The sequence below is a fragment of the Perissodus microlepis genome, chromosome 9 (genome assembly GCF_051167445.1).
Source record: "Perissodus microlepis isolate ML-2025 ecotype Zambia chromosome 9, ASM5116744v1, whole genome shotgun sequence".
In the NCBI taxonomy this organism is placed as follows: Eukaryota; Metazoa; Chordata; class Actinopteri; order Cichliformes; family Cichlidae; genus Perissodus; species Perissodus microlepis.
In genome coordinates this window covers 19,360,136-19,377,905 of record NC_140469.1, presented here as the reverse complement: position 1 = coordinate 19,377,905, position 17,770 = coordinate 19,360,136, and the positions used below count along the sequence as shown (strand labels likewise).

General features: G+C 41.4%; 2 protein-coding genes across 3 annotated transcripts in view; one reads left to right on the top strand and one right to left on the bottom strand.

Moving 5' to 3' along the window:
- The window catches only part of ptprn2 (protein tyrosine phosphatase receptor type N2), a 160,909-nt gene that overhangs the window by 131,801 nt on the left and 11,338 nt on the right, over positions 1-17,770 (top strand). For both annotated transcript variants that reach the window (XM_084939480.1, XM_084939479.1), the window contains exons 13-16: positions 120-323; positions 8,899-9,046; positions 11,846-11,919; positions 15,851-15,928. In XM_084939480.1, the coding sequence (XP_084795606.1) occupies positions 120-323; positions 8,899-9,046; positions 11,846-11,919; positions 15,851-15,928 (504 nt within the window). The remainder of the gene's footprint in view (positions 1-119; positions 324-8,898; positions 9,047-11,845; positions 11,920-15,850; positions 15,929-17,770) is intronic.
- Positions 2,471-3,908, bottom strand: LOC146380422 (uncharacterized). Its single transcript, XM_084939481.1, has 3 exons — positions 3,727-3,908; positions 3,206-3,467; positions 2,471-2,845 (listed from the first exon to the last, which is right to left on the bottom strand). Exons 1-3 carry the CDS (start codon positions 3,906-3,908, stop codon positions 2,657-2,659), a joined length of 633 nt encoding a protein of 210 aa, XP_084795607.1. The 3' UTR covers positions 2,471-2,656.

Sequence of the window (17,770 nt, the reverse complement as noted above, 5' to 3'; positions counted from 1 at the left end):
CACATAAAGCTATTGTTACGTGCATGAAAAGAAGATAAATGCACAAGAGCTTGCAAAGAGGAAGAACTGCGCTCTTCATTATCCACTTCTTCACCGTCGTCGTCTCCTGTAATCCCCAGGAGTTGTGTCGTCAGCGGATGGCGATACGAACATCGGAGCGCGTCGAGCGGCCGGAGACGTTGCGCCACTCTCGGCTCAACAGCGTGTCATCTCAGTTCAGCGATGGCCCCGCAGCCAGCCCGTCGACCCGCAGCAGCACCTCCTCCTGGTGTGAAGAGCCAGTCCCATCCAACATGGACATCTCCACTGGTCACATGATACTGGTAAGAAGCTTTACCTTGACTCCAGAAATAATTTAAGTAATGATTCATGAGGTGGAAAAAGGGTCAAAGAAGGAGATGAGTTATTAAATGGAGGTTGGCTGGTAACATGGCTTGTTGTCCAGCCCTCAGAGAGCATTTGTGGTTCTTAGCGTCTGACTGTTTCAACTGAACAAGCACAAACATCCCTTCATGTCTCATAAATATGCACTTAACCTGCCAGGTTGGGTTTAGTCGAGTGTGTGAGACTCCTAAGCTATGTAAGTAGGGTCAGCTTTCAGTAGACAGTCACAAGTCTACATCAGACATTCCCAGCCTTTGGTACTGCACTTCACCAGAGGATGGTGAGTGTTGAGTTGCTACATTAATCATAAAAGTACAAATCAGGATATCCATAAAGCACGAAAAAGCTGGCATCCACAAATACCTGCTCCAACAGTGCACGCGGGATGTCTTTAATGAGATCTGAGTGATCGTTTAGTAATGTCTGTCTAATGAAATAACTGTAATCAAATGCAGAATACAGACTGTTGTGAAAACTAGCAAGAGAACTTGAGAGGTGACAATTGTTAGCTGAGAGTGATGGTTTCAGGCTGCAGTTCTCAAGTTTTTCCTGGCATACCCCACTTCAGAAGGACGTTCACACGCACACACACCCACCCCACAGTTTTTAACAGTCATAAAAAATAAAAAGGATCCAAGCTGAAAGTACAATAGCATCAGCAAACTCTATCCACCTGTTTCTGTCCCTCACCACAGTTTGAGAGCCAGTGGGTTAGGGTTAGTGGTACCTAGGGCTGCCACAAACGATTATTTTGATAGTCGACTAGTCACCGATTATTCTTGCGATTAGTCGACTAATCAGATCATGCATCCATTGGACGTAAAACGTACAGATTATTGCAGCAGCATGCATCTGCTCTTATATAACTATCATTAGCTTACAGCTTTAAGTGTTTAAGGTATGTGAAACTAAAAATAAAGACAAGATGATAGTTTATTAAACTTTTAATGAAATTTCAAGTTTGAAGCAAACCGAAAACAAATATAACAAAATAGCATTTTGTGCTCAGTCCTCACAACTATATTGAACTTTGGGACTATATAGTCAGTATAGCAATCTACACGAGATTATTGTTCATAGCCAGGAAAGTTAGCTTTTCTACATGTTCTGCAGAAAGGCTTGCTCTCTTTTGAGAGCAGATGTTCCCTGCTGTGGAGAAGATCCGCTCCGATGGGGTGGAGGTTGCAGGAATGCACAGAAAAGATTTAGCTAGCTTTGATAGTGTGGGGAAACGTCCCTCATTTTCGCTCCACCATTTAAGAGGATCATCCTTTTTAGAAACTGTGGCTTCTTTAAAGTACAGCTGAACTTCACTTCTCACAACTTGGACATCTTGGTCCTCCTTAGATGCTTCTTCCTCATTGTCACCCTGACTGACTGTGTCAGACTCAAGGAGGTTGTCCAGAGCAGTCTTTTCAGTTCTACCTGAACCATTGGCCGTCTGCACTTTTGCATGCTCATGTGTCCCAGCATTTGCTTCTTTGACAGCAAGCACTTCAACAGTCCCCTGCACTCTGATGACATCTTCAGGAGCCAAAAACTTCAACTTTCTGTATCTGGGGTCCAAGGCAGCTGCGAGAATAACAGGGTTTTCTTTGTCTGCTGAGAAAGTACATATACTCCCCCATCTCTGTGTTATGCCTTTTTCTGCACTGGCAATGAAAGATTTTCCTGAGCTCGTCTCCAGTTGGCTTTGGTGTACAGCCCGTGTCAGGCCTTTGACCACCTGTGGAAGACCTGAAACCGTTGTGTACTGCTGTCCACTAAGGTAAACAGTAGCAGTCTCAAAAGGTGCCAAACCTTGCTTCAGTTCTTCAAGCAGCACCCACTGCTCTGGCTTCAAGTCGAAGTAGTGTTTCCCCCTTGGCGTTACCTCGGGATCTGAAAGAGTGGCAGTGAGAGGCCAGCGCTGTTCGAGGAGTCTCTCTATCATGTGGAATGTACTATTCCATCTTGTACTGACATCTTGGATCAGTGTATTTTTCTTCACATTCATTTGCTCCTGTTTCATTTTTAGTCTTGTACTAGCCAGCTCGCTTCTCTTAAAGTGCTCCACTAGCTGCCTAGCAGCACCTAGTGCTCTGCTGATGGTGGTTTCTTTGAGAGCAGTATTGACTATGAGCTGGGGTGTGTGTCCAGCACAGCGGATAGAGGCCCATCCATGTTTTTCTTCAAGCAGTCGCATTGCTGCCACCATATTGGAACCACTGTCATGTACTACTGCTTTTATTTTGGCAGGCAAGATGTCAAACTTTGTTAGCACCTCTTCCATCTATGTCACTATATTGGCACCAGTATGCCTCTCCTCAAGAGGCATGGTATCAAGGATGAAGCTCTTCATCTTCCAATCTTCACTCAGGAAATGGCAAGACACACCAAGGTAGGCCTCTGTTGCACGACTGGTCCAGACATCAGCAGTCAGGGTGAAGAAACCTTTGACACCACCAAGGGTCTGCTTTACCTAAAGATATGAGATGATTTGGAACAATAGTAAGCATTAGGGAAATATATTACAGTATATTTTTTCATTATTAATAATGCTTGTCAGTTTATGTATTAAGATTTAAATTTACCAATTGAATAATTCAGTTACATCAAATACAGTTACGTATGTTAAACAATAAACATTCAACATATCAGTAAAAAACAAAAAAAAACAAAAAACAACAACTTTCCATTACATGCTTTAACCAAGATTAATTTATTGGTTGCTCAGTCAGCAAGCTCTTAATATTATTTCATCATGAAATGTATTAAATTCTAATACAAATTGCTATTTTGTGTTTGTGGTGTGAGAGAGTGGAGAGAAAGAGAGACCAACCTTCTCAAAGGTAGCATCATATTTCTTTTCCATCAATTTGGTGAAGTGGGATTGGCCTGGTAGGTAGTTATCATGGTAATCTGGGTTGAACTGCTTGATCATCTCTTTGAAACCTTGATCATCAACCATAGACAGGGGTCTCATGTCCGTCACCAACATGTTCAAGATTGATTCAGTCAGGACATCTGCTTGCCAAGGTGTACATGTTGTTGGCTTGGTGACAAAGTCGTCCATTGAAGACGAACGTATTTTTTTAGCAGTCCTGTAACGTTAACAGCTATTAATATAAGCAATAAGTAGTGCTCTCAGCGTTAATCTCGTCAATACGACGTTAACGCGGCAAATCCCCGTTAGCGCGATAACGCGGTGCAAGGGCTGCACGGCACTGACTAACGGGGATTTGCCGCGTTAATGCGGTTATGGCGTTAACATCATATTAACGAGATTAACGCTGACAGCACAAATAATTAGCAGCTTGCTGTTTACGATGATGTTAGCAGCTAACTAGCCAATTAGCTTACCGAGACGACTGTACCACTTCGTCGTCGGATGCCACGACGTGCTTCCTTTTTAGATGCTCGTGAATCGCTGTTGTACTGCCATGGAAGGCAAGTTCCATTTTGCAGATTTTGCATTGGACCTTCTTTTCTTTTGTTTGGTCAAAATGCTCCCAGACTTTCGAGTTCCGTTGCCGAGTAGCCATGATAACGGAGACTACTTCTTCTTCGTCTTTGGCGTTTAACGGTATCCTTGTAGGTGCATTTCCGCCATCTTCTGTTTCAGTCTGTTATTACACTCTTAAATCCTACTGTTATTCCTGCACCTTTCAGGATTTTACGGCATTTAAACGATGCGTCGACTATTAAATTAGGCATCGACGATTTTGATAGTCGACGTAATCGTGACTAGTCGACTAATTGTGGCAGCCCTAGTGGTACCTAATGAATGCTTGGGAAAATACTGTTACGGGTCATTAAATAGACAAATCGATAGCTAATAGTGGTGGGAAGAAGTCCGATGATATTTTCAAGTAAATAAATACGTTGACACTAAAGAAATTGTTTAAATTTTTTTGAAAGAACAAGAAAAATAAGTGATCAGTGACTGAAATATCTACTTTTATATAATTAATAGGTTTAAAAATCAAATTTTAATGTTAAAAAATGAACACTGACTCAAGTACCTTATGATGTCATATGTATGTGATTCTGCGATACTCGATAAATGGCCATAAAGTCATTTACGATACATCGCGATATTCGCACAGAAGAGAGAATTTACTCACTGCATTGTGGGATTAATATACAAGTGTTGGCATTGTGTGTTGCTTCAATCGGTTAGCACTCTGATTTGCTTTCCCTGGCTGCCTGCTGCTTCTCAGGCTATGCATTTATTGCTGCAAGCCAGTTAAGACCCTTGCACTCATTCGCTTTTTAGCTCCACCTTGAGGAGCCATGAGGTAATGTCTGTTATACGTCACACCGCTTAGAGTGCCTGCATGGTTAAATGAAGATTGCCAGTGTAATGTATTTTGTACTACACCTAATTTGGAATATTCTGGCATACTGGAGCCAATCCAGTATAGAAAAATGTTTGCTGTCACTTCCTTTTATTTGTTTGATGAATTTATATGCTAGTGTCTGATTTTAAGACTTCCTGTATGAATACCAACAGCTTTATTTCTCTCTGTTTATCTGTCTGGATGGTGTTTTTCATCCCTCTCTCACCTCATTCCCTTCAGAACCCTGTTATCTTTGTTTTTTGTTTTTTTCATTACTCTTCCTGCTGTTTTCTCCCTCCTGCTTTTATCTCGGCTCTGGCGTCTTTATATTTTTTTTCCTCCTCCTCCTCCTCCTCCAACTTTTTCTTCCTACTTCTGTGTCATTTTCCCTCTTCATCATTCCGTCCCGGTTCTCTCTCCTCTCTGTCATTTTCATCTCTTACCGCCTCCGTTTTCTCTTACCGCCGCAGCAAAATAAGGTAGACAATGTTTCGCGTGATGAGAGCGGCACAAAAGTGAAATATCATTACCCATCTGATTGTCATTTGGATGTTTTAGAAATATTGTTCCTTTTTTTTTTTTGTCGTTTGATTGAAAAAGCTCTTGGTTGCCAATACTTCCACAAACACACAATGCATGGTTTGATTTTGCACAACTTTTGCTTCATTCATTTGAAACAAGCTTGATAAAAGAGATGGATAGATGCCTTGCAGTGTTTCCATTAATGGAGAGAGCATTCATCACACTGCATGTCTAGCTTTTATTGGGAGGCTATAATGAATGAGAGTGAATCTGAGTAATGCCTTGTATTGCTGGTAATAGATGGGTTTTGTTGCACTCGTCAAGGCTTGTTTGTGAAGCCTCTTTTGAAAACATTGACAATAGAAAAGCATTTAGCCTTGCAAATAACAAAAGAGCCACTGTGAATCATTTCTAGGAGCTGTTATTATTAGCCCTAGTTTCTTCGCAGCAGCAACGCAAGCACTACGCTGTGGAAAGGTAAAACACTCTGGGGCCTTTACTTCTCTTTCGTGGCCGTGATTGACATCGAGATGTCCTATAGGGGCCTCTTCTTTAAAATTCCTCCACCATCTCACATGAAACCATGTGTGAGATTGCCTTGTTATCACTGATCTCAGACCTATATTTTCCGATCTCTGCTCTCCTCTCATCTCGCCGCTCCCGCTCTTTGGAGCTCACACCGTGTGGAGAAGGATGATGAATACCCAGCTTTCCAAAGCACACATGCTGGGGGTTCTTTTTTTTCCCTTCTTGAGCCCCAAACACCTCACACACACACACACACACACACACCACTTCTGCGAGAGTGCCGTCAGGATAAATGAACTACGATGTTGTGTCCCACTGTGTGGCCCACCTTAAGACTTGCATAACGACTTCCAACTTCAAAACCAAAATTGGATGCCTCTGTGTGCTGAGTCATCTGCTGTGCTTTCCAGAGCTTTGGCACACCTCTGGTGTCTTACACTTGCTTTCTTCTTCTGTTTCAGCTACACTGTGATGCCATAACCTCTACATTTTATGTATGTAAAATAATTAAGAGATGTGTAACAAGGAAGCATGTGCCACTCTGTGAGTCTGCAGCTTTTCAGCACCATGGACAGGGGTTCACAGGCACCAAACTTGTTTTCCGGCCTTTGCAAACGCAAGCAAAACACCTCTGAGCAGGTTCTCCTGCTGTGCAGGAACAGGGTCAAAATGTTGATGCCGTTGCTGTTGTTGTAGTTTTCCCTTGGCTTAATCACCTCTCTCTTAAAAAAAAAACTGAAAAAAGAAAAAAGAGGGGAAAGAAATCAATAATTAAGTAGCTGGAGGCCCTTTTTTTTATTATGTTGAGTTGTTATTGTTCATTTTTTTTAAATGATAAATTATTTGCTCAACAGGATAATAGACTCAGGCAAAGGAAAAATAGCCACTGACTTGTGCAACATGTTCTGCCCTCAGCGTTTTTGTGGGGGTTTTTTTCTTTGCAATTTTATATTTAGTTGGGGGGGGGGCAATTTGCTGCCTCATTTAAAGCAACACAATGAGTTCTTTTCATGTAGCTAATATTAGTCACACAAATCACAGTACACGTTAATGCTCTTTTTCACGTCTCGCAGCTGTTCGACATATCATAAAGGTCCCTGCACAAACTGTTCCCTCCATTGTTTGTTTTAATTTGACAGCGGAGCCTGACAGTAATGTGTTACCTGTTGTGTCTGGCTCCCGTGGTCGTCCCTTCATCCTGATTTCACCCAGCACCCTCTGCTGCTGAGGAGACTGCTTAGGAAGGATTAGACATTGTTTCCCTGACACCCAGGCCTCCCATCCCAGCCCTCTGATTGGCAGACATAATCCCCCCATTCACTAAACCTTCGTTACCCTGTCTCTGGAATACGCCGTGGTCCACTGCCTCCTCCTAGAAGCAGGAGGGCTCGATAAGGGCCTGCTGGCTGTATTGCATTAAGTTGCGAAAATATGAATTTGGAATGCAATCGATTCAGGGCATCGTTTGAGTAGAATGGGATGCAATTCAGAGTGGATATATCAAGTACATGGAGATGTAATATTGGTAGGGGAGGTGGAATGCTGTCAGGCTGGCAAGCAGAGAGTACTTGTACAGGGTGACAAGAGCATAGTGGTGACAGGCTCTGTCAAGTGGCCATAATGGCATGCTGTCATTTTCCTGGGAAGACAGCGCTGTGTGTGTGTGTGTGTGTGTGTGTGTGTTCTAGGCGATGCACATCTCAGCACATGCAAATATACATGTGTTAGAACTGACTTTTTTTTAATAATTGAATTTTTTTGCATGCATAAAACAGCAGATTCAGACTGGGAAGTAGAAGAGTAGAAATTTACTGCAGTATTTTAGGACGATCACTTATTGTCATTAATGGGTTCAGATAGGGCATACTGTGCCACCATTTTCTCTCATTATGCAGCTGCATTAACCACAAGAGCTGCTTTTTTTTATTGTTCTCAGCCTGGTCGTGTGTAACACCTTTTGCTTCTGTGGCCAACAATAAACTCTGATTTCCATTGTGTGCAGGATTTGTAATTTTCTTTTAAGCGCTAATATCCTTCTCAGGCATGCAGAGGACTTCTGAATTCATCACCAGAATAATTGGCTATTGTGTTTTTGGACAAGCTTATTTGTGATTATCATCTATGAATATATATATATATTAATGTATACTATGCTGCAAAGACTTGGATTCTCGATGACAGGCAGAAGTGAATAAGTCGGATTTGTGACAATGGAGCGTCACCTCTCTGCTCGGCCTACCTATACTGCTTTTAATACGGGATGAAAACCCGGCACATCTGGGTATCACTTTCATTGTATTAGCCAGCTGATCCCTGACATCAGTTTATGAGTCTGTAATCTTCTGTCTCACACAATAGCGGACTAAACCATTTAACCCCGCCGAGAGGGGAGCCATGATACAGGAGAGAAAGTGCAACACTGTGCTATGCTAAAAAAGACTCTTCTTGCCAGCTACAGCCTCTAAGCTCCCTAAGACTTGCCCTGGTTTGGGTGAATACATACACACACACACGCACATACAGAGGCCTATACCCCTCCCCCTTCTCTTTTTCCATCTTTGTCTCTCTAGCGAATTCAATTTTGTCTTCTCCAAGCGACAGCTTAAATGCAGACAATCTTATCAGCGGCTGTGCAAGCAGTGAGGGACGTGATTGAAACACCCCTGAAGTATTTCCAATGCAGACAAACCTTTCAGGGAGTCTTAATTGTGTGTGTTTTTTGTTTCTTCTCGGTCAAACACACAAACACACAAAGACGCCAGCATTAACACACCTTCCCCACCTAGATCTTCAGCAGCCTCCTCTTCATTTAGCTCCCATGCTGTACAGCAGCTTAGAATAATAATGCGACATGACAGCTGATCAATGCTTGAAGGAGGATGCTGTTGTTTAAGGTTTAGTGTTTTTGCTCTAGTTTATTTATGGGTTAGAAAATACAATGAAGCATTAACATCGAGCATTAACCAGAAACCTCCAGTGAGGTAAAGGTTTTGTTATTTTTACTTAATTAAACCAAATTCAGTGCAAAAACAAATCAGATTTCTTTGTTGCAGCCATATCTCGAGCTGAACTCTGCTTCCTTTTGCACGGTTCTGGCTTGTCGTTTGAAGTGGTGGCTGAGGTGGTGTCTGTTTTCCTCTAGTCATACATGGAGGACCACTTGAAGAACAAGAACCGTCTGGAGCGTGAGTGGGAGGCGCTGTGCTCCTACCAGGCAGAGCCCAGCGCCTGCAGCGTGGGCCAAGGCGAGCAGAACTCCAAGAGGAACCGCTCTGACGCCGTGGTCGCATGTGAGTCCATTCAGGTTGTTTGGTTTGGGTTTTTTTTGTCTGCTTTAGTGTTTTTTTCTGCAGGAATGTTAGTACGATCCTCAAGTCTGGAACAGTCCAGGCAGGGTCATGTAGCTTCATAAATGTTGTTGATGTATTTGTGAACAGAAGCTCCAAAGAGGAACATAAAACCATTTGGGTAAACATGCCAAAACAACACTGTGGAAAATATGCTTCAAACATGAACAAATAATTAGTAATTAGTAATCTAGCCAAAGAGCGATATTTAAACTGTTTTTTCCAGAAACCCCATAAGTGTCTGTCAGTGTAGTGAGAGGAGACTCCCTGCTGCATCTCTTGCATCCTCTCGATTAAAGCCAAAGAGGATTTTCAATGGGGACAAATGCATACCTGTTTGAGAGTCACCGAATCCAAAGGACGCATCAAAACCATCCAAAGGTTGAAATGAACATTGATCCCTTGTAATTAAAGTATTATTACTAGCTAGCGTTACCATGCAGTACAAAAACATTATTTCATGAGAATGTTTTGCTTTATTTCAGCCCACCACTACATTTTAGCATTAGTTCACACATTTTAAAGAAGAGAGAGATGCAATAACACGACAAAAGGTTTGTTAGGCAGAGCTGAGAATTTCTCATTAGTGGAGAAATTCCACTCACTGAACTGTGATTTTCAGTTAGTTCAGAATGAACTGGGACCCAAAAATGTAACACTGGAGGGTGAATAAGTCTTTCTTTAAAGCCGACCTGCTCTGCTTACTTTTTAAACTCTAGATTTTTTGGATGATTCACAGTTCAAAATGAATATTAAGTATTATCTTATGCAGTGCTTTTATGCAGCATCTCAGTCTGCAACAAGTCATTTTAGCTCCTTTCGCTTTAAGCCAGCTTTCTTCTGATTGGCTGCACCTCACAAACAACCTCTGTTCACAGCTGCGTGTGCCTTAGATGACCATATTTGGGATATCCTCTCTCTTTGAAAACATACAGATCCAAGACTAGAAAAAAAATGGTCAGAGCAGTCTGAAGTCTGTGCTTCTGGATTACAGGGGTCACATGCACATAAAGCGATGTCATTTTTTGAAACTTTGGCCCTTTATAGTATTTGTAACAGTTGTACAAAAGCCTATAATATTATTGAAGTAAATGTAAATCATGCTTTAAAATGTGACCACCAAAATAAATGAACACAAGCAGACCTGCACCAAAATTTGCTGTAATTCACCCAAATGAAGCTCCTGAGATAAAGGTGAATGGAGCCACACAGCAAAATTAACTGTTTACGCCTCCTTCTAGACAAACTGAAATTACATTATACCTATGTCTGTTTGTTTATCTTACGTGGGAGCTGAGTTGGCCCATAAGTTGTTAGCAGTGTGCTGATGTATGGCAGTTAAGGATTTACAGCTCGATGTCCGTCCTTGACAGCGCAGTTTTGAAATTCAATTCAATTTTACTTATATAGTGCCAACTCACAACAACATTCACCTCATGGCACTTTATATTTTAAGCTAAAGACCCTACAATAATACAGAGCAAACCGGAGCAAGCACTTGGCGACGGTGGTAAGGAAAAACTCCCTTTTAATAGGAAGAAACAGGCTCGGCCATTTGGTGCGACAGGGTAGGAGTGAGGGGAGTGAGACTGGGAAAAAACAGACACACTGTGAAAGAGAGCCAGAGAAACGACAACTACTACGAACACTGGGAATCTCAGTTAAAACAGGAGATTAACATGTGAATAAGTAGCATCTGTTAGTGACGCCTCCTTATTTGAAGAGTGAAATCAGAGCAGTGAAAGTTGTGTCACAGCTCGCTTTGCCGGGATTTCCCAGTTAGTTAAAGTTAATCTATTATGAGTCATATATATTCTAATAATCACCAGGACATAAAACCTGCATGTACTCACCCACCATTCAAATGTGATGCTAAACACTGAAAAATCTTCCTGACTTTGACCCAAAATAAGGTTTTGGGTATGAGAAAACTTTATTTCTGACACCATCTTACTTGTTGCACAACTCTCCCATAAATTTCCATTCAGGATTCTCCAAGTGCCTTTTTTAAATATATATATTTATATATATATCTCTGGGAATCTCTCACAAACACCCTCCAGGTGACTTTCTGCCAATTTCAGTGCAGTGGGATAAATAGGAAGGAAACCCACTCTGTAGAGGGCTCAGGGCATAGCAACAGTAGCTATGTATCACACGGTGTCATGCACCAATCAGGATTTAGCTACATTTGAACTGCAATCTGATGACAGGCGGCGTGTTGCTTGGTTACTGTCAAATCTGACCTCACCTGCGCAGGTCTGACGAGCCTAAAGTGTTAAACTCTTTTTAAATAACACATAAAGATGTTTTATTTCCCTTGATTTCGCCTTTTTGTTCATAAATATAAGAAAATATTTGAAATCGTGGACTTTAATTCCAAGCAAATCAAAGCGGGTTCCAGGCCATTACAAATACATTATATGACTCTTGCAACAGCTTCACTTGTTTAGGAAAAAAAGAAAAGAAAAAAGAACGAACAGGATTTGAAAGTTCAGAACTTGCACACTTCTTAAGATGAAACAGTTTATTATTATTTCACTTGGAACATTCCTCGGTTAAGGTGAAGCAATCCAGGACTTTAGAACAGCGTGCGCATGATGAAAGTCTGGTGAAATTGCAGTCCCCGCAGCCATTTCAGCTTCATATTCCTGTGTTGCTGCTCAAAACTCTTGTTGTTATTGTGCAGGGAGTAAAAGCGGGGGGAAATATTTACCGATGAATTATGCATCTCCATTACAGACGATCATTCCAGGATCACCTTGAAAGCGGAGAACAACCACAGCAACTCTGATTACATCAATGCCAGTCCAATTGTGAGTATTCTTTATTCATTATGGTTCTAGAGTTTGGCTAATATGTTATCTCTGAAGCCCCCCCACCCCTTTTTTAGTACCAAGAGCACCTGTTGTGGTTGGATTTTACTCTGAGAGAAAAGTAGTGATTGATCCAAGCCCATTGATCTTTTTTTTTTAAACTTTGTTCTCCATACTGAGAGCCTCAGTGGGTTTCTTGTGTCTTGCTGAATTGCCTTGCTACTTTTACTGCTTTCAAAATGGCTGCTCCCTGGAGATACCCATCTTTCTTTTTCTTTTTTTTCATTCACACTAAAAAGAATTATGCATTTTTTTTGACTAAGCAAAGGTATCCCATACAAATCCAGAAAGATCCGACTACTGAAGAGGGCTATGGTTATATTTTTTTTAAATATCTCTCCCCCAAAACATTGCCAGTCATGATTTCCCCCGAGGCTGCTGAAAAGGGATTCCATCAAAAGGAAACAGGAAACTATGCATTTCAAATACAGTGCCAAAATTTCCGAGGAGATAGATGAGGGAGGGGCGGGATGCACGCAGCTGCGCTAAAAGCCTATTACTCTTCAGAAACAAACAATGGAGACTTTTAGGTGGTCTATTTATTTCTCCATATTCACTAATGGCATATTCATAGAGGTTTTTAGCTTATTTAAACAGCACTGAAGTGCAACGTCTTATAGAATAATGTCGCAATAATGTCGATCAATCAGAGGAAGAAGGTAGGGAAAGATTTTCGATTAAAAAAAGTTCTGCAAGACTGTTTTGGTGCGGCTTAAAGCAGAAATGCAGGCGGATGTTGAAGATGGGTGAAATACAGTAATGGCAGATGCAGTGGTGTGTGGATGAAAGGACAGTAATTACACCACAAAAGGGACCCCTGGCTGAGCCCAGCAAAACTGTGATAATTATGTCTGTCAATGCGGCTTCTTCCTCCTCATTAGCTTCAGGGGCAGCGGCCTACGAGTAAATAATCTGTCGCTTCTTTCTGGGAATCCGGGGTCAGAGAGGCAAAGGGAAGGGGGCGATCTGAGCTCCTTGCGAAGCACCGGGTGACACGCACACTCGGTGAAAAGCTCGGCTAATGGTTAATGGTTGACCACAAACGGTGCCAGCGCTCCCAGATGTACATCATCATTAGTGCGAGGAATGGTTTGAAGGAATGCGCAGCGGCAAGAAGTGGTCAAAGGCCGCTCGTCTTTGTCTCGTCTGGCCTTTTCTGGCTTTTCCCAATTTCCCGCCTGTTCTCCCTCGCTTTTGTTTTCAAACTCAGATGAGCTCAAGCTGGCAGTTAGCTTCTGAGCTCTCAATCTTATATTTTTTAAAAAAGGGATCAAGACACTACAGCGAGGTGTTGAAAGCTGAAGCTTCACGGTGAACACATATTGTGCGAGCTATTTTCGAACAAGCTATTTTACTTCAAACCAAAGAGCACTTCTTTGCATTTTTTGCTTTCTTTTGTTGGTTCTTTTTTTTCTTACTGTAGTCTATCTTCTTCCCACAATGGCAGGGAGACTGCAGCTGAAATGCAGGACTTTTCTTTCATGTTAGCGCTTTAGTATTCATGCAGGGGTGTCAGCACACAGCTACAGCATGTCTGTGTCCTTGAGATTGGCTAAACGGAGTGCAGGCACTAGCTTTTGACATCACCCTTTTATTTCTGCGGGTGAGATTTGTTTTTTACTTTGTTTTGTTTCAACCAAACCATGTGAGCAATTCGAAAAAGGGACAAAAAGAAAGCGGACATGGCTAATTGACGTGTAACAGCAGGTAATGAATGCAGTTTTTCTTTCACCCATGAGTCCTTTTTGTCAACATTTTTCAATTTCAGCCGGTCCGTGTGCGTGCGTTGGCGAGCATGTTCAGCTCCGAGCTTCGTTTCTGCTCCCCAGTGGTTGTTTTCTTACATATACAATGAAAACTGACACCCTGCCTGACATCTTATACAGATAAAAACTATAAATCATAAATAAACATTGACTATGAATCCCGGGAGAATCTGCTGCGTTAAGCATTTCACTACTCCAAAAAACCCAAATCTCCAAAATAATCATTTACACAACAAATGATTTTCAACAGCTGGCATCTGACAATACTGCTTCTGTTGAGGTTGAGTTACATTTACGTCACTGCCTGGGAGTAGATTTAAATAAACAAAACAATTTAAAGTATTTAATCCTCCGAAAAAGTACAAAAAATAGATTCCAAACTCTTGGATTAATAACAAAGAAGTTGATTTTTCTTAACAATTCAACTAAACTTGCGTGCTTGTTTTTTTTATCAGCTTTTCAAAGCATTAGGAATTAATCCTGTCGTTCAGGATATTAAGCATGAGAGAAGTGTCATGGTAGTATTAGAGCCATGGAGAAATCCTCCATAATTATTTTTCCTTTTAAGGGTGCGTGTCAAGGTCCATGAGCGAGACAAATGAGCTTAAGAAATTTGCAAAGATATGAAATGAGAAAACTAGATCTTTAACATTTAAGGCCATGTCAAGTGTCCTTGACAATTTGTTCTTCAGCATAAAAAAGGGATTTCATAAAAAAATCAAAACGCCATTAAAGTCGACCCTGTCGCTTGCTGTCACTGTGATGTTCAGCTTGAAGGTGTCTCCCAGTTAGATTTAAGGGCGGTGCTGCAAAAAAAAGCACTCAGTTCCATTGGTGGATGTCAGTCAATGGAAGATTAATTAAGCAATGACTCAATTATACCATCCATTCGCCCGCCTATCCAATTCAGGGGGGCAGGAGATGATCCCAGCAGGGTAGCTTGATGGGATACACCCTAAATTGGTCACCAGTCTGGGCTAACAGAGAGAAATAGGCCATTCATGCTCACATTTAAACCTTCAGCCAGCTAACCAAGAAGAGGTTCGAACCCAAAACTTTCTTACTGCAGGGAGGCAGTGCTGAGCACCAGCGTCAATTTTTAAAAACTCCTGCACTCTTTAGAAAGTCTGCAATATTTGATATTATTCTGCATGTGCAAAAAATACAGCACTGTTTGAGTCATCTATCATTATGATGTCAAACATACATTAAGAATGATTTGTGAATCTTTCCCTTCAAAATAAGTCACCATGTTCCCCACTGGTATGCCTGACACGAGAGGTTAACCATAGAAACTTAATTCAGTAAAGTCTGGTTGCTGATTTTATTTTCATTCAAATCTCAAGCACATCCCTCAAACTGTGTCCATCACCCCACCTGGGCATTCAGCGCCCTCGTGTTAGGAGACTCCAGGCGTTAAAGTCCACGGCAGTGTCGTGTTTCATGTAGAAACACAGCTAAGCATGAAAAAGAAAGAGCTCTGAAAGCAGTTCATCAAGTCTTTGAGGGCACAAAGATATTGTAAGAGTGAAAAATAGCGACAGTGAATTGAAGTTATTTTGCAAATTTCAGGTTAGTTGGAAATAAGATTTTTCACTAATCCTCTTGAGAAGCTACAGAATCTTTCTTCATAACATATATAGCTTTTAAAAAGAGAGGTTCAGTTATTTGCTCGCATAGAAAACCGTTGAATATGAGTTGTTGTGTTCAACATTAGAGGTGCCTGTTGCCTAGCAGATAAAGGGGAAAGTTCAAGGTCCAAATCTATTTAAAAGAGTGATTTTTTAAAAAACATTTTTTAGCTACAAACCTATCCTTCAAATATGTGTTCAGCTTGTGTTAACATCCACATTTTTCCAGCGAACAGCGTGCAGTTACTTCCACGTCCCAGTTTCCTCTAATCGCCCCCGTAAAAATACTCGCATCCTGAATACGACAGGGTTTGCAGGAGGAATGAAAGCCAAGTGTTTTCATCAATAGATGCTGATCTCATTTCGTTTCTGCATCCAGATGGACGATTTCATGGAAGTCTTAACCAGACAATATGTTTTCATCCACCAGTCACCAACCACACACTATGTCACACTCTGTTCCCTCTCTCCCAGATGGACCATGACCCTCGCAACCCTACTTACATCGCGTCGCAGGGTCCCTTAGCTTCCACCGTGGCAGACTTCTGGCAGGTAAAACTCTATTAACTGTCCATCCTTCATCTTTTTATTTGTTTGTGTCTACAGCTGTGAGGGAAGAACCACAGCAGAGGTACTCAGTTTCTGACCCAGAGGTTTTATTTGGTTTTCCAACTAGTGAGTGTCCAAGAAAGGCGTGTCAAGATTACTGTGGTGGATCAGCGAGGAAATCAAGCTGAACACACCAACACTAAACACGTTTGTGCATTTAGAGTGAGTTAAACTATACCAAGGATATCCTTACCGCTAATAATTCAGAATCCTTAAATTTATTTAGAAATCATAAAAGATGCTCCTTTGCTGTTTCCACTGGCACAATGCCAGAGCTTAATCTAGAACTGGTCCCACTCATTTTTACTATTAAAAGACCAGTGGTGGTGCCAAAAAGCTGGCTACGTGAGGGTCTGCCACAAGAAATCCAACAATAATTGGCATATTCAGCTCGCAGATTCTGTAAGCCACGGGTCTCAAACCTGCAGAAATGTGTGCAGAATTGGCACCACGTTGGTGCAAAAGAGGTCATTGTATTCCCATTTTTCCTTGGATTTGCCAGATTTCTATCTGTATCCAAGTGATCCAAGTGTCATCCCTAATTTGATGTCTTTTTAATGGTGTCACTTTGCCCCAAATGTAAGCAAGCAAAGGTGAGAAAACTCCTGAAATTGTAGCCCATAGTCACTTCTCACCCCACTCAGTCTGTGGAAACAAACTTCCTGTTTACACACTGGAAAGAGTGATAGGAGCTGTGGCTCCAGCACAGCATAATCATCCCTCAAACAGAGGTAAGATGAAGGGTAATTGTATATTTTTAGGAAAAATGCATGCTTACATTCAAATGTAATGTTATTTCATGAGAGGCACAAACTTGGTAGAGAAGTAATGGTGCTGCTGCTGCTCCTACTCATCAATCAAAAAGTGTCAGCAGCTGAATATGTACACAAGACCTGAAGCTTTTTAGTTTTATATAAGGATCTAGTTATACACGCCTCAGGAGACCTAATGTTATTTAAAATAATCCTGATATTTGCTCATATTAGTGGGGCTTTTCCCCCTCAAGCCTATTTTGCATTCTTTTCCATGTCCATAAATGTCAGCGGGACCTGTAATCAATCAGCAGATTTAGGCTATTGTAAAACGTGTCAACTTGTGCGGAAGTGTGCCTTAAATGATGCATGGTTGCCAAATGGCAGTCTTATGTGTTAATAGGACAGCACTGTTGTAATTAGTGGGCCCATCACCTCCATATGGTGAAGTAACTCCAGCTAGCCGTGACCAGGATGTAAAAGTGTGGCGCATAAATCCTGACAGACCAGCTGGCCCTGCACTCTGCACTCTGCATCTTGTACTGAGCGGATACTCATTTTGAATCATTATGATAGTGCTGACTTTGTGTTTGCACAAGACGTTGGAGGCTGCTCGCGATTTGTGCGGCGGGTGGAGAAGCCAAGCTTAGCATGGTCTGGTGCTGTACACCAAACAGAGAATATTTACTTGTTGTAATATGACTTCTTAAACCTCCCCACGCTCATGTGGTGTTAAAACTAATTAAAAAGGAAAAACTCAGAGGCTTTTATCTGAAAATTGTACATTAATTGCCACATCAGCTGAAATAGGAATAAAATGTGCCTCAAATGAATAAGGTGTTAATTATAATTTCGTTTTTTTTCTTGTATGTCTGCTAGTTTGTTTGTTTGCTTGTTTTTTTTCCCGTACAGGTGAATAAATCCATTTCCATTATCTAATGCTACTTAGCCATTAACTCATCTTTAAATCTTTCCCAATTAAGCAAAAATAATAGAAAATTAGCCACACGTTGACACGCTGAACATCAGCTCT

Bases quoted from the DNA above. Each gene is read 5' to 3' on its own strand.
- LOC146380422 (XM_084939481.1), bottom strand. From the start codon at position 3,908: ATGGCTACTCGGCAACGGAACTCGAAAGTCTGGGAGCATTTTGACCAA. The intron at 3,468-3,726 runs GTAAGCTAATTG...TTAACGTTACAG, and splicing joins GAAGTGGTACAGTCGTCTCG to GACTGCTAAAAAAATACGTT. The intron at 2,846-3,205 runs GTTGGTCTCTCT...TCATATCTTTAG, and splicing joins ATGATGCTACCTTTGAGAAG to GTAAAGCAGACCCTTGGTGG.